The sequence below is a fragment of the Melanostigma gelatinosum genome (genome assembly GCF_949748355.1).
Source record: "Melanostigma gelatinosum genome assembly, chromosome: 23".
NCBI lineage: Eukaryota > Metazoa > Chordata > Actinopteri > Perciformes > Zoarcidae > Melanostigma > Melanostigma gelatinosum.
In genome coordinates this window covers 6,581,003-6,603,888 of record NC_136656.1, presented here as the reverse complement: position 1 = coordinate 6,603,888, position 22,886 = coordinate 6,581,003, and the positions used below count along the sequence as shown (strand labels likewise).

At 42.8% G+C, this 22,886-nt stretch overlaps 2 protein-coding genes across 3 annotated transcripts in view; both read left to right on the top strand.

Moving 5' to 3' along the window:
* The first annotated feature begins 3,784 nt into the window (after positions 1-3,784).
* Positions 3,785-9,705, top strand: ponzr1 (plac8 onzin related protein 1). Its single transcript, XM_079295228.1, has 4 exons — positions 3,785-3,893; positions 5,751-5,867; positions 6,177-6,322; positions 9,229-9,705. The coding sequence occupies exons 2-4, from the start codon at positions 5,753-5,755 to the stop codon at positions 9,364-9,366; spliced, it is 399 nt and encodes a 132-aa protein (XP_079151354.1). The 5' UTR covers positions 3,785-3,893; positions 5,751-5,752; the 3' UTR covers positions 9,367-9,705.
* A 2,984-nt stretch (positions 9,706-12,689) lies between these two features.
* Positions 12,690-22,886, top strand: part of LOC306796497 (active breakpoint cluster region-related protein) — an 11,131-nt gene continuing 934 nt past the window's right edge. Inside the window, exons 1-20 of one of the 2 annotated variants that reach the window (XM_079295441.1) lie at positions 12,690-12,761; positions 12,861-12,973; positions 13,548-13,652; positions 14,268-14,486; positions 18,138-18,245; positions 18,336-18,390; positions 18,467-18,519; positions 18,709-18,846; positions 18,940-19,061; positions 19,160-19,316; positions 19,403-19,522; positions 19,625-19,700; positions 19,955-20,050; positions 20,269-20,340; positions 20,421-20,518; positions 20,858-20,959; positions 21,139-21,302; positions 21,535-21,674; positions 22,294-22,428; positions 22,834-22,886. The exon at positions 22,834-22,886 is cut by the window's right edge and continues 53 nt beyond it. In XM_079295441.1, the coding sequence (XP_079151567.1) occupies positions 12,710-12,761; positions 12,861-12,973; positions 13,548-13,652; positions 14,268-14,486; positions 18,138-18,245; positions 18,336-18,390; positions 18,467-18,519; positions 18,709-18,846; positions 18,940-19,061; positions 19,160-19,316; positions 19,403-19,522; positions 19,625-19,700; positions 19,955-20,050; positions 20,269-20,340; positions 20,421-20,518; positions 20,858-20,959; positions 21,139-21,302; positions 21,535-21,674; positions 22,294-22,428; positions 22,834-22,886 (2,178 nt within the window). In that variant the 5' untranslated portion in view covers positions 12,690-12,709. Of the gene's footprint in view, positions 12,762-12,860; positions 12,974-13,547; positions 13,653-14,267; positions 14,487-18,137; positions 18,246-18,335; positions 18,391-18,466; positions 18,520-18,708; positions 18,847-18,939; positions 19,062-19,159; positions 19,317-19,402; positions 19,523-19,624; positions 19,701-19,954; positions 20,051-20,265; positions 20,341-20,420; positions 20,519-20,857; positions 20,960-21,138; positions 21,303-21,534; positions 21,675-22,293; positions 22,429-22,833 lie in introns of both variants that reach the window. The other variant, XM_079295440.1, reaches the window with a different exon arrangement.

The following is a 22,886-nucleotide window of genomic DNA, read 5'->3' as shown; positions in this document are numbered from 1 at the left end:
CCGACCGCGAAACCTATTCTGGCTTTGACGGAGCTGCGGGATTTCTGAAACAACTTTGAACCAAGTGGAATGGTGAGTGTGTAACTCTCACCATATTGACTGTAACTGTTGATGTTACGAGATGTGCCCCTACTTCGAAGCGTGTGTCGAGTAATGGAGGGGGCGTTTCCTTGAAGCGCGTGTCGAGGCTTGCTTCATTTAGGGGAGGAGCCAGAAATGATGACGTCCGAAGCCTCGCTGTCCGGCTGTACCACGTGACTGCTTCGGGAAGTGGTACAGATTTAGCCTCTGGAGTACTGGGAGAGGCAAAAATTCCTGTATCAAAATTTATATAGAGTTGCTCTTGCGTTTTTGTGCACGCGAGCATCTTCTGTAGCCTGTGAAAGGGTGTTTTCAAAGGCCGGAGAGGTTGTGTCAAACAAAAGGAATTGTTTAAAACCAAAAACTGTTGAGAAACTGTTCTTTCTGAATACAAATTAATAAAATGTCCCCTGTCCTGTACATCACTGTCCAAGTTACACAAGCATATTCAGTCCCCTCTTCCTAGTTCCACAAGCACTTTCACTGTCCTCTGCCTGCTTAAGCCCATGCCATTTTCCTAAAGTGACATAATAACATTATTACACAACCTGCCATATCATATGATACTACCATTTTGGGAAAATGTACACACACAGAATACATTAAAAAAATATTTTATTATGCACATATGTGATAATTTATGTACAGAAATGATTTGGTCATACATTTTTGTAATTCAGTCATTCCCAACAGCCATAACAGACACAAAAATTCAATGCATCACATTATGTGGTTCAGATACAGCTGCCTGTGATTATACACTTGGCCAGTAGGTGGTATCGTGTGCACATGAAGCTTCGAGAAATGAACCCTTTCTCGAACCAATTGGCTGAAGTGGTTCGATGCCTCATGAGGCTTCATCTCACCATCACTAACTGTAACGTTAGATATCATTCTGGGAGCATTTGTTTCAACAAGTGACGTTAAGCTAAACGCTAACGTTAGCTGAGTGTTAGCATGCTAACGATTTTCTGTGGGCTCCAGTTTATAACTTTAACACGTGTTTGCATGTGCTGTGTTTTAAGCTAGCTGACGATAACGTTACATTAGCTTTTCAAAATGGTGTTTGGTTAGGTTGCACAGGAGTTATTTATTGCATTTATAGCAGTAACTTAACTAGCTTCTCAAGGCACGAGGTCATTAGTTGGTTATTAGCAGAGGCTGGGTAACGTTTTGCAGTGGAGTTCATGTAACTGGGTTGTTGAATTTAATGTTGAGCTAATAGTTTTCTTGTTCTTGTTTTTACAGGCTCTTGTGAATAATGCAGTGGCAGTGCAATTACTGTGAGTTCATAACTGGGAAAAGGGGTTACCTGTTAAAACATTACAGGTTAAAACATGGGAGCTACCTTAGAACTGTACCGTTTCCTTGTTTAGACCAAGAATGTTTGTGCACATTTAACTCCATTAATGCCCTGAATGAAGGTCCACTTATCAAAAATTCAAGGACATTTATTTGTGTTTTTCCAGCACTACTTTGCAGGTGGCTTCACCTCACGCTGGTGCCCACTGGCAAAGTATTATTTAGTCTTGAAATGTGATACTGGAGCATTCTCTGTACTTTACAGGTGTGCATGGAGTTCAACTGGATAGTGGTCAAGAATCTCAAGCAGGAATTTTACGAAAGCCTTGATCGGCACAGTCATCAGCTTATCAACATATTTCAATCGTTGGGCAGCTGTTGGCACATCTTTCTGAACAGACCAAGGTTGGTACATGTCCATTATGCATTTGCATTGTTTTTCACAGCCGATGTAATGACATGACACAGAAAGTATACTGTAGTAGAAAATGACTGCTTAAATAAGTAAGTGCATGATGAAATATGCATTTATGCAATAAAAAAAATACCGTGTAAGATCCCAGTTAACTGATGAACACCTCAGATCTGTTCTGAGAGTTTCCACAACCAAACTGACACCAAATGTTGACGCACTGGTTCAAAAGGGTGACCAACAACACTGTTCCCACTGAAATTAGATGCAAGTTACTTTCTAGGTCATGGCTTTTACTTGTAATTTATATTAGTTCTGAGAATTGCCACACCCAAAACTGACACCATACGTTGATGCACTGGTTCAAAAGGGTGACCAACAACACTGTTCCCACTGAAATTAGATGCAAGTTACTTTCTAGGTCATGGCTTTTACTTGTAATTTATATGAGTTCACACAAACACTCCATTCATCTGCTCCTGGCCCGGCCCGTCTGTCAAATTTTAAAACTCAATGTGGCCCCCGAGCCAAAAAGTTTGCCCACCCCTCATCTAGAAGGACAATCACAGCATAATTTAGAACTGTCACCATTATTTGATGAACCCTGTGAGCATAGTTTTATAGAATAATGTTCACACCTTCCCTCATGCGTCTGATTCGCCTGTAACTAGGCTACATTGCTTAATATTATTGATAGTTATTTAATGAGAAATGTCATTGTGTTTTTACATTTTTATTATTTGTTAAGGACTCGGATCATGATGACTCATTCCTCAACGTTGAGATTGGGATCCTCCTCGTTGAGAAAGAACGTGCTGTGTGCTCATCTTCCCTACATCTCAGTCCAGGATGCTTCTGAAACTGCAGAAGGCTCAGTGAAATCACCAAGCAGCCCTCAGACTCAGAAAGGTGTGACTTGAACATGTCAAAGAGTATTTTGTTTTTTTGTTTTTATTCAGGAGAGTTGAAGAAGTAAGTATCAGTAAAAGTGAAACAGAGGGGCGATCCCTGTATGAATCCAGTTCAGAAATTATTCAAGGATTGCTGTGTGTTCAACCCAGTTCCTCTGTTTTTATCCTGTCAAGTTAAAATTGTAGTTGGTGATTGGCCTCAGTGGGGGTGGGGGGGCTGAAAACCTGTTCTCCAGCTTTTCAGTGTATCTCCTCTTTGTTACCTTGATCTCCCTCGTCAGTGTGTTTCTGGCCTGGTTGTACAGGATCCTGTCCCCACTTCTGTAAGCCTCCTCCTTGGCCTGACGAAGCTGCCTGAGTTTTTCAGTAAACCAGGGTTTATTGTTGTTGTATGTGCAGAAGGTTTTTTTCGGCAACACACATGTCCTCGCAAAAACTGATGTATGGTTATGTATTGGTTTTGTCTCTCTACAATGAATCCACAGACCTGCAGGTGGTGTCAACAGGCTGTCCTCACATGCCCTCAACTTCACATTTGTTTATGTCATTTGTCATTTTATTTAAAAAGGGTATGCAAAAAAAAAACAATGGAAATATTATTACGAGACGAGGGATTTTCAGATGCAGGATGTGTTTCCTCTTGTAATATTAATGTTAATATAACACACACACACACACACACACACACCACTGCCTCTCACATATCTTACTCTTTGATCCAGCATGACAATATTAATCCTGCTCATAGTATAGCAGCCATTCAGGAATAGTAATCCTAAATCCTCCTTTTTGCTATTTCATGACCATATCATTTTACACAGGGAGTAGTTTGTAATAAAACTAAACACTTAACAATGCTTTATAAAGATGTATCAATTGATAACTGTGGGTGGTCTGCTTCGTTTTTGTTCCTCATGCAAATTGTTCGTTTGCATCTTCATGCACTTTCATCCGCTTGAACGTGTCAGATGCAAACTCCTGCTTGTTGGGTCAACAGATATTTGTCAGTCTCTCTTTTTCTTTTTTTATACCTTGCGCCATCATTTACGATGCACATGTGGGAGGGATTAGAGGGGGACTGGTTTACCGAGAAACAGAAACACAAAGCCACTCACACTTTAGCTCGGTGCTGAAAGGACAAAACCGTCTCTTGATTCTTTACACAGCTCACGGAAACCAGATAAAAGGTAAGAAAAGGTATTTTATTTTAGCGTAAATAGAACAAGAATTAGTCTTTGACTGATGCTGAGGCTGTAGGGAGCTTATAATAATGTAATATGAGGTGTAATACACTTGCTAGTTGCAGGAACAAAAAACGATAAAGCACTTTTAATCAACGTTAGAAAGGCGATGCTTTGAGTTCCTCATACCTCTTGTTCTAGCGCACAGCGTGACCACATTAATCATAACTTTCCATTCCGTAAACAAACAAAAAAAAGTGTACTTAAAGTGTAAAATCGCAATTACTGTCGGTCGTATTTGAATAAAACTATTTATATAAAACACTGTATTTTATTTGACTGCTATATTTGCTACATTGCAGTTTCAATAGAGCAATGGGTCACTTCACATAATTTCCTGTGTCGCACTTTTTAATGATTCACCCTGATTTTATTACAACTTCAAGGAATGCAACGGTAAAGCTAACGTCAGTTAGCTAACGTTAAGTGGCAAATGAATGTTAGCTTAACGTTAGCTTGATCCGAATTAATTGAACCAAATATGCATTAACAGTTATGTGGAGCTCCACCGTTTTTTTGTAAGATATTAAAAACTGAGCACGGGTCCAGTCGGTTAGGAAAATTGCCAAATAATGTAAAAATAACGTAAAAAATGAAAACTTAAAATTGACCCGAAATAGTCAGCACATGTCAGCAGCTAACGTTAGCTTGCATTTCTGAATTTAGCTCCAATGTTTGCTAGCTAGCTTGAATCTTTCTGAAACTCTGCCCACGATGAATTTGTGATTTATATGTGACGGAATGAAAGAAAGAGGAACGTCGTGCTTGCTGGAGCTGCTGTTAGGTTTCAGAAAATAAATTATATTCAAAATTTAGCGTTTGAAGGTTGTATTTGAACCTTGAAGTGCCACATCTGACAGAGCTAACATGAGCAAAATATTACGGCCAAGCTAATTAGGTTAATGCTACACAACTGGTTTTTATATAGTGAGTGAACTATCAAATAATTCAAGCATACATTCAAGTTTACTATAAAGTATTTAAATTGTGCAAACATAAAGCACATGCACAAACAGGTGGCCATCTTAACTGCATTGATTGTGTGGCATCAGATATCATTTCTATTTTTTGTTGACTTATTGTAAGACTGGACACCTGAACTACATACTATTCAGAAATAATATTGCTGATGGATAAAGTAACCATACAAGAACACGTGTCCTGCAAGCTAAATATCCCACAACACCTTGAGGCAGAAATACTGTAAACCACAGGATTCTCACAAAAATGAACTCAGTCGCGAACACCCACAGAACACAAGAGAGACTGGATTTGGACCTAATGGCCGCTCTTCTTCCGCTCATAAAGCTCATCATGAAGACGGTTTAACGGCCTACATCTTTTCATTGACAATTCTTGGTGCATGAGCGTTGTTTGGATTAAGCTTTGCTCAGTCCCAGGCTTTGTACCATCTGTATTCTAATGACTCTGCTCAACCCCTGACCTCAACTACACATTCGTATGTGTTCCATAGTCCCTCCGGCAGCGTCTGCACAAAGGACATCTTGTTCCTTTGGGACACAGCGTTGGGCGACACTGCTGCAGGCCTCTGCGTGAACATACATGATATGACCATTCATAGCTTTATGAATGTGCGACTGTGAAGATACATTAACTAATTCTAACCCAAAGGAATATGATTGCAAGATTATAAAGACATGGTCAATGAGTGCAGAGGTGCGGTCACCTTTCCCAGCATGCACCTGTCTTAACGAAGTATAAGAATGCCAGCGATTCCAGTGTGTACGGACAAGTCCCCTGTGCCCCCTCCCGGTTTCTCCATTTCTGTTTTGTATCCTCCAGGCATGGCCGTCGTCCACCAGCAGCCGTCCCACGTGGTGACAGTGATGACCACTTCACAATCAAGCCCCGGCACATGGAGCACTGGCATGTGCGATTGCTGCAGTGACATGGGCACCTGTAAGTCAGCCCCACAACGATGTTGCTCACCAATCTTTGACATTTAGCTCAACAGGATGAGGTCATCAGCCTGTGGTTTCAATCAAAAACATGAGTGGCAGAGCGGCATCTGTTCAGAAAACAATCTCACCACGAGGTCCATTTAGTAGCTGTTCTGGAGCTTTTGATGTATTTCACACAATTCTCATCAGAAGGTGGAGTTGCAGTGAGCTTTCATGCAGTGTTAGGTGTTCAATATTAGCCACAATATTCAGCACATAAAGTCAGAATTCATATATTGTTTTTCCCCTCTCCTCTTCTGCCCTCAAGGTTGCTGCGGTCTTTGGTGCTTCCCCTGCATGCAGTGTCAGACGGCCGGTGATTTCGGCTGGTGCTGCTGCATGCCACTCCTGGACGTCTGCTGTGTGGTGTCCTGCATACTCCGCTCCGGCATCAGAGAGCGCCACAACATCCCTGTAAGGCCGGCTTAGGGGAGGGGAGGGGAGGGGAGGGGGGGGGGGGTATATTCGGGGAGTGGGTGCACGCTTAAAGTGTCGGCTATGGCTGGAGGAAAAAGGGGCGGGGCTTAGCGAAGGGTCAATTGAACTCTAGCCACCACTGATACCCGTAGATGTGAGTGAGAACATTAAAATAATTTAGGTTTTTGTAATTTGGAAAATCTACCGTTGACCGTTGAAGTGAGTGTGAGTTTCGTCTTTCCTCCACAAATCACTCCATGTAGTAATTGATGAGTTTTAGTCTCAGAAACATAAAGGTAAAGAGTGGGGTCGTTTAATGTCTCGAGTCGCAGCGAAACAGTGAACTGAACGTGAGTAAGTTCCTGAGTAGAAACTACCCATGACATCTGCTAAAAAAAGCTCTGGTTGAGGTGGTTACCTTTAAACCGATGTGCAGCTGTAAGGTGCCACACTTCCTCACTTTCCTCTCTCTAAATACGAGTCAATGTGCATATTTGCTTTTGTCAGCAAATATCTCTCAGACATGGAATTCTGATCATGATGAAATTGCATGGAGATGAGGATGTGAATTTGTCTTATAAGTACATGATGAACATGGACAGTGACTCTGCCACTCAGCAGAGCAGGAGAGCTACTCCGGCTGCTACTCGCAGGAGAGCGAGATGTTGCCATCTTCACCACATGGGAGCGTTTAAAAAAACGCAGATATTGTTGTCTGCTTTTCAGCTGGTTCCCGCGTCATATTTTCCGACGCGTCCACTCTGTCCGCTGGTGGGAGTGTGCTCACCTGTGTGCGCGCACGTGTCTCTGTGTGTGTGTGTGTGTGTGTGTGAGCGCATCGGGGCGGAACTCCGCCGTGCGCGATACAGAGAGCCGAGGAGAATTGTAAACACGCGAACATATAGAGACAGAAATGGCATGCCGTCGTGTAAATAAGATAAATAACATAAGACTGTTCGATAGGAAAGGGAACCTTAATGACTCCTGTTGTGATCTGGCTATATAAAAAATGTATTTAATAGTGCTGGGCAACGATTACAATTTTTAATCGCATGGATTTTTTGCGATTAATCGCATTGTTATGGCAAAGTTCAACAATGAATAAAAAAGTAGTGTATTGTGCACTTTTATTTTTAAAGTACTGCTATATGAACAAAAGGACAATGACATTTGGTTTGCAAATGAGGTTTTTTTTTCACAGCAGTATTCCTTTTACACAGCAGCAGTTCTATCTCGTCACTATCTGTGCTCAGTGTGTGACTGTATGTGAAACGTTCCACTGCTGTCCAACATAACATGTTTCAGCACGTTTCAGCAAAAATGTGCGTCTTCATGACAGTCAGAGCATGTGAATGCAGCTCCACTGTTCATCAATATAATGCTGTAACTCCGAGGTGATGATGGTGACCCAGCGATCAAAGAATAAAGACGCTTTACGCACAATTTAGGTGTATTAGGTGCAGGTAGCATGTTTTATACTTGTGTATACTCATGTGAATATAATTCATACTTTGTTATCTTATTCTGAAATATCTTATTCTGAAAACCCGGATGTTCGTCTGAAGAAACCGGATGTTGTCTCACATTAATCTTTCCGCTAACTTTCTTAGCTCATTCTTGAGGCTCATACATGCCGTCATTCGTTGCGATCCTAAAGATGCGTTCACACCAAACGCGATGCGAATACGAATCAATACTAATCAGCTGCAGTTTGTCTCCACTTCTCTGGCTTTTGTTAGCTTGTCTTGCTTCTGTTTATCCAACTATACTTCTCCCACACGCTGCATCAACGTAGTCTGCTGAAGACTTCCTCCACTGCTGCCAGAGTGCAACGGACTGTCAAAATAAAAAAATAAAACTGCGTTAACGCCGATAAAATAATTGTCGGTGTTAATTAATGAATGCGTTAACTTGCCCAGCACTAGTATTCAAACAAAAATGAACATTCTACATAGTTATTGAGTAAGGCACATAAGGGAAGTCACAGTCGAAAAGTACTAGAGCACTGGGGACTTTTCGATCACAACAGGCACGATCAGTTTCAGTGTTGGGGGACAATTGTGATTCATTTTCATTGCGTCACTGATTTTGAAGGCCTCTCCTTTTTTTATGTGGACTTGTGCACTTTACATAATGTGCACAAGAGCCGGTGTGTGTGAAGGGCGTTGCAGTAAGAGCATTCCTCCCGCGGTAAAGCACTCAATGAAGTAGTCATGGATACAAACATCATCAAATATCAACTTTCCCTCCAGTTGATAGCCTTGTCCCGTAGTCCTTTGAAATGTGAGCTGTTATCAGAGCTTGGCGAGCAACTGATTGTTTGCGATTGCTCAAGTTACAGAGCTCATGACACAATACGTTTAACAAGGTTTGACTGAAAGGAATTATTTTAGTAGAAATTATTTATTTTACGGCCATAAAATGTCCAGAAATTGTGTTTTCATTTTTCGTAGTTTTATAAAAATGTGTAAAAAGCAAATTTAGAGTAATTTCGGTCAAAAGCGAGATGATGTTGTGGTTCACTCTGCACTGCTCTTTAACCTCAAGACCAGAGTGAAGCTAAAAGGAGAATAATTCACCAGTTTGACACAGTTTGACACTCCAAATTAATGCTAATGTGGCTTCGTATCTGTCTGCTGGAACAATTTGTTTCCACCAACTCCAGTGGTAAAAAAATATGAATTAATAATACTACTCAACTCAGCTGCAGCCACTCAGCTGCAGCCAGGCTCATTTATTCTCAGAAAATAGATGCAATATTATCAGTGCGCTTTTAAAATTCTTTATAAACAAGTAACATTGTCTTGTGACTATATGTCGATCATTTCACCAACATTTGGATTTATCCCCCCCCCCCCTCTCCCTCTCCCCCCCCTCTCTCTCCCTCTCCCCCCCTCTCTCAGGGCTCGTGCTGTGACGACTGCTGTAAGTTGTACTGGTGCTACCCGTGTGTGTGGTGCCAGATGAACCGTGAGCTGAAGATCAGGGGCAACCAGGGGACTCACAACTCAGTGGTCACCACACAGGTCGTCCGTGGATAGGACACGCCCGTTGAGGCCAGAAGACATGTTTGCCTTGTAGCAGTTAGTATTCTTAATGTCCTCATGCCTCCACCAAGCTGTATACTTAAGCACAGCAGCATCACATGTACACCAACCGTTAGCAGTTAGCACTGGGCATCATAACCACACGTTTTATGATAATGATGTGCCATTTGTAATAGATTGTTTTTGTTCATAGCCTGAGATTCACTGAAGTTTTGAGTGGAATACTATGTTAACACACGTTGCATGTTTCATACTGAATGACAGCTCAGGTTCTTGTCTGACCTTTGAGATCCGTTTGTCAATAAAATAATATCTGTTTCAGATGACAAGCTCCATCTTGCACAGCTTCAACATAATCACATTGTTCTGTCAACCAGCTGAAACTCTCCAGTTGAGTCTCGATCACAAACGTTCAGCTGTTTCTCACTTCTCTCTTTTCTCACCTTGTGAAAATTCATGAAGGCGGTTATTGAGCCTCGTGTTGGTTCGACGCCTGCTTCAGCAGCAAACGACAGATAACGAACAGACTGACCTTGGCACAGTTCAGTTGGCACCGCATGTTTGAGATTGAAACTAATGGGTTGCTGTGAAATTTACACCCATTGATAGATGTTCATGGGATCGTCCCTGATTTAGTTTGTATGTTTGAAACACGAAGCAAACACAAATGTGTGCCATCAATTAGTTTGAATAGTAAGAGGCTGACTCAGCGCTTTGATATGCGAGTTTTATAGCAGGTCATATTTCAAAGGGTAGCGTGCAACAAAGAGAAATGACAAAGAGGAAGCGAAGTTGAAACTAACAAAGAGGGAAGTTGGAGATGAACAGGAGTTTCTCATGTAAGGCAAGGCAAGTTTATTTGTATAGCACATTTCAACAACAAGGTAATTCAAAGTGCTTCACATAAAACCATTAAAAGCATCAAAACATAAGGCAAAAGAAAAGGAGATTTAAAAACAATTAAAGAAACAGTGTAAGAAATAAAACTCAGTAGTAAAAAGTAAAGGAGATTTAAAACATACATTGAAACAATAATTGATGTCTCCCTGAGACATTACGCTGCACGCGTAGTAACCATGTTCTCCAATATCACCAACCGTTGTATTCAGATTCATCAATCTCAAAATTAAAGAAGTTTATTTTTGTAAAGTAATACATCAAACAAAAAGTTTGTTGTAAAATCAAAACCAAGTCCATACCATTAGCTCTTTAGCTTAGTTCCTGGGTTGTATATTATCATTAAAGGTGCTAAATATGAAATTCAATGTATTTTGTATCGCCCAAAATCACAAATTTGCCTGAGAGGGCTTTACAATCTGTACACATACGACATCCTCTGTCCAGGGACTCTACATCGGTACAGGAAAAACTCCCCCAAAAAAACCCTTTAAGGGGAAGAAAAGAGAAAAGAGAGCGACAGAGGAAGGACAGGAGTGAAACTCAGAGCATCAACGAGGCAGAAACTACTATTTGCATTGTTATAGTAAAGTGTACCAGCCTCTGTCTATTGAGCACCTTTAAGTCACTTGCACTTGATTTCTTGCACCGAAATGTAGTACTCACATTAATTGTTTGTGACGTTTATTTAACAGTCATCCCTGATATAGTTTCCCCGTTTTAAACACGAAGGAGTTGCAGCTGTGACTGAGGGGAGGAAATGAGGGGAAAGGGGAACATTCTTCTTTCTCTCTGTGGACTCGCCCACTCGAAGGGAACTCGATTCTCAGGTCAACTATGTAATCAACAGGACTAAAAGCACTTCCTGCTAAAGCCTTTCCTGTTGCCTGTTCTTCTCAGATTCATGGAGTCTTGGTCCAAGACGTCTGTCGGATTCTTCTCTAAAAAATGAAACAGGTTAGGATTCTGTTAAAATAACCCAGTAATCAAGGTTTCATGACCTTAAAAAGAGAGTCCTCTTAGATACTCTGCTTTGGCATAAATGACAAAAGAAATCCAACATCCCTTAAGACACACATAAAGGCAAAAGTGAGTTTTTAATTGAATTGGATTCACATACACAACTTAAGTCCATAAGGTGGACACAAACCACACTCCTCATGATCAAATGTTGCTCCATAACTCCTGGATGTGAATGCGGAAGACTATTTGCCACCAGCACATCTTTAAAAGGTTTGCTTCTACTGCCCCCAAGTGGCCAAAATATATCATTGAAGGTTTATTGCATCATCCATGTAAACTACAGACAAAGCTCTACAACACAAGATTGCAGCTTGTTCGCACAACTAAACACCAGACAGAAATAAAATCGAAGTAACCAATGATGCTTTTTTCAGTGAACATATTTTGATTTACAATTGACAAAATGCCCATCATACATTTGTAACACATCTTCAAAAATGTGAATAGATCTCAACTTTATGGAGTTAAATGTGACGTGTTGGTCATCATGGTTCAACAAGATATTTTTGCCCTGAAACAGAGTGTCAGCACATACAAGAGATGTGGCTTCATGGCACCCCGAACCACAACCAGCAGTGGCACCGTCTAAACGGCCCCAACAGGAAACCAATGGGCGCCTCAGGGTGTTTCACATGTCACCTCAGTCCAGTGAGAATTCAAAAAAAAAAGAGAGAAAAATGGTGAACTGTGTCGACAACAACTAATTAGGCTAAAACACAAGAATGACAGGAGCACAAACGAAGCCGTGTTAGCATCTGTTTCACTGCAGAGGGCAGCGTTGCACTGTAAAAACATTGAACATCGACATACAGACACAAGATGTATTTGTCTCGGTTTAAATGATTGAATGATTTTGGGGTTACAGGTTCAGAAACCACTATTAATTACATTTCCATAGGTTGTATGCTGTGCTGTGCACTTTTTATATTTACTCCATGTGAATTACATGAGCTGCTAATATGCAGTAGGTCCTGTTCAATGTTATTACTGAGACTGATTGTCACTCTACTCTTAAACTATAGTGTTTTGATGTGGTTTACGTGTGTATTACTAGATATTTTTACATTTTTAACGCTTAAAAACTACGCCCTGCAGGCTGTGGTCAGAATTAAAATGTGGTACAGTAATATAGCAACTAGGTCAAGTCACACTTTCAGAAACTGATGATGGAATATGCAGTTGTGACGATTTGATAGTAAACACTCTGCAAGCAGTGTGATGAAATCGGCTCATTTACAGGAAGTGAAGGGCAACTGCGGGACTGGATCACAGCAGCAGGTGCCACTTCTCATCGGCGTTTACCGGACAGAACGGAAGCTCGTGTTTTCCCCTTTTTGCGCACCCGTTATAGAAAGAGGAAGTTTTCTGAGCGCGTTCTCAGGCTGCGTCTGGAGAGCTCAGCGGGCATTTGAGGAGGATGGACGTCTACCAGGAGGCTCTGCGTTATCTGGAGTCACAGCATGTACCAGGTGAGCGAGGGGGACGTTGTGTTTTGTCATGTGTAGAAAAAGGTTCATGAACATACCACCACTACTACATGCTCCGCGTTGCGTGTGTTTGTGTGTCAGTTGTAGTGGAAGTGGAGAGTGAAGCTCTGGAGGAGGACGTGTTCCAGGAGGAGGCCGTGTCCTGTTTGCTCTCTCCTCTCCTCCCCGAGAGCGTGGACTTGCCAGACACCCCCGTGAGTTTGCATTCCTTCACTTTACAGATGTAGAACGTTTTTATTTTGATGACAGGCACACCAGTACAACAGAGAGGGATCCCATATGTAGAGAAGAAGAAAGCTACCAGCAGGTCCTCGAGTTATACCTCATATTTTACAAAGGTTCTCTCATCTATTGGCTATCCATCGACCTACATTTGAGTGGATTTTAAAGAATTCCACATCGTATAAAAAAGAACACATGGAGTCATAGACTCTCCAATGTCCAGCTGATTTCGGACCTTCATTCCGTCAGAAAATGCTTTTTAAAACAGACAGGAAACAAAACCCAACACAAAAATCCAACCGTTGTGTTCTGTTGACATTGACTTCCTTGTTCTCGCTGAGTATGTTGAAAAAAAGTCATTCACAGGAAAATACATTTTGAGTGCGATGACGTGACAATCGTCAGTGTTTATCCGATTCAAAGTCATCTTCACCTTTTAGATTTTCATCCTTAACGTCGACCGTTGCGGCATTTGCAGTGAGAATTGTCTGGACCTCGTATTTTGAGACAGACTTTGGTGTAAGGCTTGAATGTCTGTGATTTCAGACGTTATGCAGCCCGAAGGAAATGTTGGAGAGGAGGCTCGTGGTCCTGAAAGGCATCCTGGAGACTGAGGAGGTTTATCTCAGAGAGCTGGAGACTCTGCTGATGGTAACAAGCACACACACAAATTCAACGACGTTTCCTTATTTTAGCATTAAATCCTCAACTTGTGTTATTCTCTGGGCTCTTCCATATTGCAAAAAAAAGGGGAAAAACCCAAATAACATAATCAATATTATGGTTAAACTTCCTCTTTGCTGCATTGGAGAACGACATTCTCCAAAGACATTGGAGAACATCCAATGTCTTTGTTCTCCAGCTTCATTGTTCAACCACACATGGCGTGTTCTCCATCATCGATGAGGTTCTCCTTTTGTTCCCTCTCAGAAGATTGACGCCACTCTCATGGACGCTACAGCTAGCAGCCGGTTAGCTTAGTCCAGCTTAAAGACTGTAAACAGTGGGAAACAGCTGGTCTGTCTCTGTCCAAAGCTGTCCAAATACACACACACGCACCTACAGCTCACAAATGAACATGTTATAACTTGTTTGTTTAATATGTTTGATGGTGGATAATGTGCCAGGCTATTTATTTACTTCCTGGAGTCCTGCCTGGCGACTGGTTAGGGCCAATGAATACAGCTAATGCTAGCTTTACAACAATTGACCTTTAGCCTCCCGGCATGTACAGCTCAATTCATTCAATCTTCTATTTCCCTGTAGCCCATGAAGGCTCTGCGAGCCTCAGCCGGGACCTCCCAGCCAGTTCTGTCCGGCCGACAGGTCCAGACTGTTTTCTACCAGGTGCCTGAGATCAGAGACATGCACCAAAGCTTCTATTCTGGCCTGAAGGCCCGGCTGACTGAGCCCGGTCCCGAGCAGGACGGAGAGATGAACTACACGGGCTTTAATCTGGCGGTGGGAGACCTGTTCCTGAAAATGGTAAGTTCTCTAGTCGGTCTCGACAGAGAAAAGGAGTCCATCCACTAAGTCCATTTCTATCGCCAAGAAACGTGCTCAGCAAGGTTTCCCCCAAAGTACATGAATTCATGTTTGTTGTCCAGCGGTAGTCCAGTAGATGAAGCCGATGACGTGTGTGTGTGTGTGTGTGGATGTGCGTGTGAAACTACGCTACAACAACAAAAATAAAGGATATGCCGACGCAAAGAAAGAAGATAACTTCTGCTTCTGCTTTGTCAGATGAACAAGTCACTTTACATATTTAAAACCTCGAGAAAAAGTATTTTGGCTCTTGGCGTCCTAAAGCTGCATGCGCTGTGCACAGCTGGTACGAACCAGACAATGACGCCGTCAATGGGTTGCCAATTTATCAACAATTTAATACCATTGTTGGTAACATCTTAATAACAAATTTAGCTTGTTTATTTTGGCCTGGACACTAACTATGTTAACTTCCAGTGCTTGTATCCTGTGTCACGCTTCAATTAGGGAATCCATGAGCTTGCCAGAGCATTTTACCGTCTTTCAGCTGGTTGTTTTGGTTTCATGGTCTGCAACTTCACTGTTTTGTTTCACTCTCAACGCTCTTATCAACCTACTTTTCACTGTTCTGAAGAAATAAGCGCTGATCTCAGCATTTGAAAGCTAAAGAGACAAATGTTTCCCTCAGGAGTTGATCGAAGCCAAAGCAGACGTAAATGTTCACTTGATTTTATTAAATAATTTTGTGTCATTGTTGTGTTTAAAGTTCATTCTGCTGCGTGAAATATTCGATCAAATTGAGCTATTTATTCTGTGCATTGTTTCATAGTTATGGCACCATAACTTAGCCTGACATATTTGGTATTTTTGAAAGCTCTCAAATTTCCACAAGAATTAAAAAAATAGTTTGACCTCGTTAAGACTGATCCACTGGCAGGTGTCACAAATTAATCCTTTTTTTTTAGATTTTCTTTAAATTTCATATATATATATTATAAATATTATATATATTTATATCATTTATTTCTTCATGCTGTTTAGGCTTTGTTTTATGTTATTTCATTTTATTATAATTCAGTTTTTATTTTTAACACATCCATACATCTCATGACTTTACCGAATACAATGTTTTGTATTGTGTACATTTATGCAAATACAAATACAATTTATTACATGTATACGTTAGTACATATTGTTTTGTTGCGAATAAAACCAAACCAAGATTTCAAAGCACACATTTTGACTTCGGCAAATCACAGGTGTAAATAATGACGTGAACGAGGGCTCCAAAGTGAAGCCGTGCCAGCGACGTGCTGCCGTCGTTAATGCTATTAGTTCCATCTGTGGTTTTCCTGCCCCGAGCGTGTGCTGTGAACAAGGCCCTACAGGCAGCGATTCCCCTGATGACAGCCTATAAGACACCTGTGCTTAGGTAGCACTCTTGATAGTTCTCTTCATGAGTGTGTGCAGCAATGTGTGTGTGTAAAGGGGATTAAATCAGAGCAAACAGACAAACCTGTGCTGTACTTATATTTCTTCTAGATATTAGAAGATAAAGAGCACATGTTGAAGCTGTTAGTGAAACATACGAGAGCCCAGATGAAGGGAATGAATGAATACAAACTATTCAAACTCAAAAACAAGCGTCGATGAATGCAGGCGATTGGCTTGAAGTCGTCATGTAAGACACGCCATATACGATCTGATGTGTGTGTACTGGTAGTTTCCTTTGCTGTTCGCCAAACACACCGTACAAAACAATAGAAGTGAGCTGACGAGCAACCGATGATGTACGCAGCCAACGAGCTTTTAAGCAGCTTGAAACACATTTCATTCAAACTTAAAAAAAGAAGCGACGCATGCAACCAATTTGTCCTCAAACTCGTCGTATATTACACTTCATGGGTCTGAGTAGCGGCTGGGGCGACTGAGATGCACTCGTGATAACACAGAGTAGTGAGCGAGGAGTCGACAAAAAGAGAACGTGTGACTCACTACAACCACGAGAGGTTCTTGAGCATGCAGCCGTAACTGGCCAACCAAAATATAATGCAGGTTGCTGCAGAAGAACGTGAGATTAGCCGCGGACAGACGCAGCGGTGCGCACGCACGCGACATGATCACCTGGCGGAGATAGTGAACAGAAAGCAAAGCAGTGAAAACACAACGACCAGTGCTTTGAATCCAAATCATCAGTTTATGGTTTGAACTCTATCTTTGCCAGGATTTTGAAAATACTGAAGTCATGAGTTCAAATCCCCCCCAAGTTCTACCAAACCCCCCTAAGGAATCTTTAACTTGGCACCAAAACTCACACAATGTAACATACTCACATTATTTTTCACACAATATTCATTTATCTCTTCACATCTCCTCTCTTAAGTTGTATAAAAATACAGAAATGTCATTGTTTTGGCAAAGAATTGTCACATTTAGACTTATTCACGCTGAAAAATGAGCATTAGCCTAAAACAAAAACAAACCACGTATCTGTAGAGCTTTTAAAAGACATTCCCATGATACAATATTGTGTGTATGATCTCAAGTGTTTACAATGAAAGCTACAAACCTCTCACGCACTTTGTTGGTTGTTTTCTGACGAGCGTCGGTTGACATTTGTCGTTTGTTGTAAGATGGAGAAATTAAAGTTTGTTGTTCAGAAGTACTGATTACATCTGGCTAGTGGTCCATTTAAGTCATGTTATTAAAAAAAAGAAAGAAAGAAAGCCAACCACTAACGGCTTGGCAAGAATGTGCAAAGTTCAACCAAACTGCCGAGACTCTGAGAGCCGCTTAAAATAACACTGCTATCCTAGAATCTCCAATGTTTAAACAAAAATTCTGGACATATATTACACATTGCACCTTTTGAAAACTGTAAAAAGTGTTACTTTTGGGAGATGTTAATATTTACAGTATATATTATGTATAAAACCGTTGTTAAAATGTTGAATTTAAAGCCTTTCCACAACGCGTGGATAAAATGTGTTTCGCAATGGAATCGTCAGTGGCTTCACACACCTGCCCAGGTGTTTTCAGTTATTTTGGCTGATTGAACTCAGGTCACATCTGGGTGGAGTGATGCTGCAATTAAGTTAGCGCACCAAATGACATGCACTCATAATAATGAGGAAATGTGTTGTCTGTTGGAGAGTGAGGAAGATGTCAATCGTCACAGTTTGTGTGTTCTCACGAAAAGGCCGAACGAGTGAAAACACCTTCTGCCACGCTGGAAGCCAATTAACAATCCTGGGGATTAATAAACAACACTGATGATCCAGTAACAGTCAAAATGTTTTTACACTCAAAAGACATAAAACACTCCAGCTAGACTTCACTGATTTCTTTTGTTACCCTTGTCTGGTCATGAAGACATGATCTCGCTCATCTTGCAAAGCACTCGTGTTTATTTCCCAAATGAATCACATTCATAAGCCGTTTTCACGACAGACATTTTTTACTTGTCTCAACAGGGAAAAGCACAAGCGAAACTAGTAACATTCACATGTTTGGTTCCAGCAACAACAGCAATGCAGCAATTAACAATGTCATTAGAATTGAAATTCATTTTGGTCATCACCAAATTTGGATACTGCTTCACCCCCTCCCCCCCCCCCCCACTCATATCACGGTGTTATTCTGCCGTCACAGGTGAACCAGTTCGGGCTGTACGGTGGTTTCATTGGAAACTACGAGGAAGCTGTTAAAGTTGTTCGCAAGTGCACCCACTCAGACCCTCGCTTCCGAACCCTGGCTCAGGTACCACCAACTCTTCACATCCAGAGTTCACACCTACTGTAACAAGCGGTGTACAAGGTGATCCCAACCACTCTCACTTTACCTCTCCAGAGCATGATGTCCAGCAACGGCTCCAACAAAACTCGGACCAAATACACATTTGAAGGTAAAAACTCTAAAATTCGTTTTTTTTGGTACCTTGTTGGCTGACAGCGTCTGATTGTTGCCTTTGTTCTTTGCAGCGCTGCTGTACAAGCCTTTGGACAGAGTAACCAAGACCACACTCGTGCTGCACGTGAGATAACGAGTCCCTTCTTGAACCTTTTCCACTGTTATTCTCTCGTCCTTCTTTTGCGTTTGCATCAACAATTTGATGACGGCATTATTTCTCACGGACTGTAATTGGAGCACAGTCCCAGGACTTGGCAAGGAGTCGGATCTCCTGCTAGTTTCTGACTCCGCCACCTCTCTGTGATCTCGTTAGGACCTCCTGAAGACGACGCCGGAGGAGCACGGCGATTACGCCGTCTTACAGGAAGCTCTGCGATTGTCCCGCAGCTTCCTGTCTGGTGTCAACGAGAGCTCACAATGCAAACGAGAGGTCATGCTCAGTCACGGCATGGTGAGGCGTACAGAAATATCTCGCCAAGATGTACATACAAACACTTGCCTGTGCGTTACACCCTAGAACGTGTTGTGCTTGTGCGTCACTCAGAGGCGTAAGCTGATGCGTGACGGCTTCGTGGTGGATGTGAGCGACGGGGAACGCAGCCTGCGTCACCTCTTCCTCTACACCGACCTCCTGCTGTGCACGAGAAACAAACATGCAAGCAGAGGGTGAGCGCAGCAGGAGAAAAGCAGCGGGGCTTGTGGGAGATGGGGTCTACTGGGCCAGCAGTAAAACAAAAAAAACACCACTGCATGTATTCTTCCAGGAAGCAGGAACAGTACAGGTTCTGCTGGTATCTGCCCCTCGCTGGTCTCAAACGCCGCTGGGTTGCGGACCAGGAACGTTCACCGGACACACACCTTCGCTTGCACGCCATAAGAACCAAGATGCACCTCCTCTGCCGGCAGCTACGGCAACACGCAGTATGTTGGCAAATACACGGAGAGATTTGAATGTGGTGGTTTTTATTTGACAGACGGGTGAAATATAAATATGTGTTTGTGTAAAGAACAGGTCCAGGGGCTCGGCTTTTGCGGCTCGTAGCAGGAAGAAACTGGAGCAAACGGAGCTGACGCTGCTCACACACTCCCCTGTTTACACACTGGAGCTGCACAGCCCCAGTGGCAAGGTACGCGCATGCATATACACCGCCTGTCATTGCCAGTCACGTTGCAGTTTTGAATGCTGACAAACGGCTGAAATGAAAACGACCTGCTTCGCCTTCCTGCAGAGTCACACTCTGCTCCTCTCCTCCCTCTATGAGCTTGAAGAATGGAGAGAAGTCATTGACAAACTCACCAAAGACGGTAAGTTCACAGCTGATAGGTTGATCTGCCAAACAGACCTGTGCTGTATTAATATTACAACAGAATATTAAAGGTGATACACAATGACCGTACATATATACAATCAAAAGTCTGTAAATTGTCAAAAAGAAAGAAGCACTGTCATTACTAACAAGCCTATTGGTGACAAGACTGGTGGTGTTTCTTCTTCTTCTTCTTTCCATTGGCCTCTGTAAGCTGATTGGTGGCTCTATTTTCTGTGTGTTGTTTATCAGACGTAGAAACTGTCCCTCCAGACCTGCTGACCCTCACCAGTGCGTGTGTGAAACTGAGAAGGACCCAGCAGCCACCACTCCACAGCACCCACGCTGGTACGACCAACCGCCTCTCCATCCACCGCCCTCTCTCCCCCCCCAGCACCGCATCACGTCCTGTGTCTGAAACACAATACACTGACTCTGTGGGCTTTTGATCTTTTAATGCCGGCCTGCGAAACTGTCTACGTCCTTCTCATCTTGCTCAGTTTCAACTTTTGTTCAGGACGATTAAACCCAGTGAGCCTCAGGATGTCTTTGTCTCTCACCAGTAGAGGACGAGACGTCTTTGTGTGGGACTCTGAGCGTGGCTGTCCACTCTGCTCGCGGCCTGCAGCAACCAGCCTGTATGTGTCGTATTTTATTCATCCTTTTTAACTACGCTCAGTAACTAATTCGTTAAAGGTTGATGTTCTTTGTCTTTCAGCTCTGTATGTGTGTGTGGAAGTGGACGGCTATGAGTTTTACGATAAACAAGCTCAGACACACTCATCAGTCCACAGCCTCAACCCACATTGGGACCAGGTTTGTTATTCTTTTACGAGATAATTTAATGCAAGTTGGCCCCAAAACGTGAAATAGAAGAGAGCTAAACTGATATGAAAGGCAGGTGATTCGCCAGCCGGAGTCCAGGCTGTGGTTACATGACTTCTTCATGTCTAGACAGCATCCGACATGATGTGAGGCTTCAGGAGGATTTAAAAGTCGGCAGTGTGCCCAGACCATGCCACGCTTTAAACACGATCAGTGGCAGTAAAGTCGACACGAGATCAAAAGACTTTAAATCAGACGTGAACGCTCCTGTTGTGGCTTCGCTGCTGTCGTCGTCGTCGGCGTTAACGCCGCGGTCCTTCTGTCAAACAGGAGCTGTGTTTCCAGGTGGACGGGGCGCAGGACCTGAGGGTGCTCTGCGTGAGCCAGTCAGACGGGCAGGACGATACTGTCCTGGGCAAAGCGTCTCTCAAGGTATGAAGACGGACCGAGCTTCAGATTTGTTATCGCATCGCCGGCAGTTTCCCCGCAGCTCTACAATACTTTTTACCGTCTTTCAGCTCCAATGTTTTGGTTTTACGGCCCATGACTTTACTTATTTTGAGCAAAAAAACAAACTTAATTGACTGAACTATTTTGTGTTTGTCCATCAGTTGGACTCTAAAGCCCTGAATAAGCGATGGAGGAGACGGATTCTGCACCTTGGCCAGGTGGAGGTGACTCTCTCCCTGAAGTACTGTCCCCACCCGCTCGAACTGTCCAGCGCTGCAGCGCAACAACAACCCGTCTTCTGTGTCCCCATTGAAACGTTGTCTCAGTAAGTCCCTGTCTGGGCTCCCGGGGCTGCTGAAAAGGCTTGAAACTGAAACTGCAGTTCGGTCAAGTCCAGTCTAGTCTAGAGTTTTATTTCCCTCTTGTTTTGTGCAGCTACTTTTGAGAAGTGAGGCGGCGTGTCGTGCGTGGGAACGTGGGCTGAAGAGAAGCAGAAGTGTGGCAAGAGTGGAATCTGAAATGACTTTTTTTTTGGAATACTTTCAATTCTCTGTCAGACACGAGGGCGTGCTCGTCCCACACGTGGTGCGCTGCTGCGTGGAGGAGTTGGAGAGGAGGGGCATGGACGAGGTGGGCATCTACCGGGTTTCAGGAACCACCAGTGACATCGGCACGCTCAAGAATGCGTTCAACAGCAGTAAGAGAAAAACACTGCAGGCTTTCTGTTGGCGTGCGCTCTCATGTCCGCAATTCCTTTAGTTTTGTTTCTCCAAGGTTTTGACTTGTTTTTGTAAACTTGACACTGGGTCACCATGCTCAAACAAAGAAGGCCTCAGCCTCCTGAGAGTCTGGAGCCATGCTAGCAGAGCAGAGTTTCATCTTCGCAATTCATCCTCTGGGGACCATGAATGTTTCAGTGAAATACATGCAAATGCTTGTCGAGCTATCTTAATCAACTCAGCATCAGAAACCTCAATGTGGCTCTACAGGAAAAGCCAGGGCGTCAATAAAGTCATGAGGGATTCATCCTCTGGGGACCATGAATGTTTTAACCACGTTTCAGTGAAATACATGCAAATGCTTGTCGAGCTGTCTTAATCAACTCGGCATCAGAAACCTCAATGTGGCTCTACAGGAAAAGCCAGGGCGTCAATAAAGTCATGAGGGATTCATCCTCTGGGGACCATGAATGTGTGAACCAAACTTCATGGTCCATCCAACAGTTGTTGAGATATAATTCCACCTGGAATCGAAGCGAACGGCAAAAGCCGGCACAGTAATATTGATCGCAGCCTTCTTGGTTCTGCCCCGCTCAGATCTGCGTGACGCAGTAACCAGGCTGAGGAGTGCGGACGTGAACGTCGTCTCTGGTGTTCTCAAACTGTACTTCAGGGAGCTGCCCGAGCCGCTTCTACCCACGAAGATGTTTCACAGCCTGGCCAGGACACTGGGTAAGAACCCTCACAGAAGCATGTCCTCCACTGGAACCTGGAGGGATTAAATCAGTGTTTAATCTGTGTTAGCTTTTCTAAATTAAGTGTTTGATTGTGTTCAGAGGCCAATTGCTGTCATTCATAGAGGGACAGTTCATTACAATATACAGGACGCTTCAATTTTGAGTTTTTAAAATCCATTTACACAAATATTAACACTTTCAACTGAAATCTGCCATAATCCCTCCAAACATTTCTCCCTATAAAGTTAAACATCACATTTTCCTCTTTCTTTGACCTACTGTAGAGTAGAAAGTGGGCTCTAAATGACATTGATAAAATAACTCTTCGCCCCACTTACTCTTGAAATGGCCTTTCAACCATGTGAGCTGAACTTCACGTGTGTGTTTCTCTCCCCTGTAGAAATGCAGGACATAAACCTTCGGCTGGTGTCCATGTTGTCCCTGCTGCAGTCC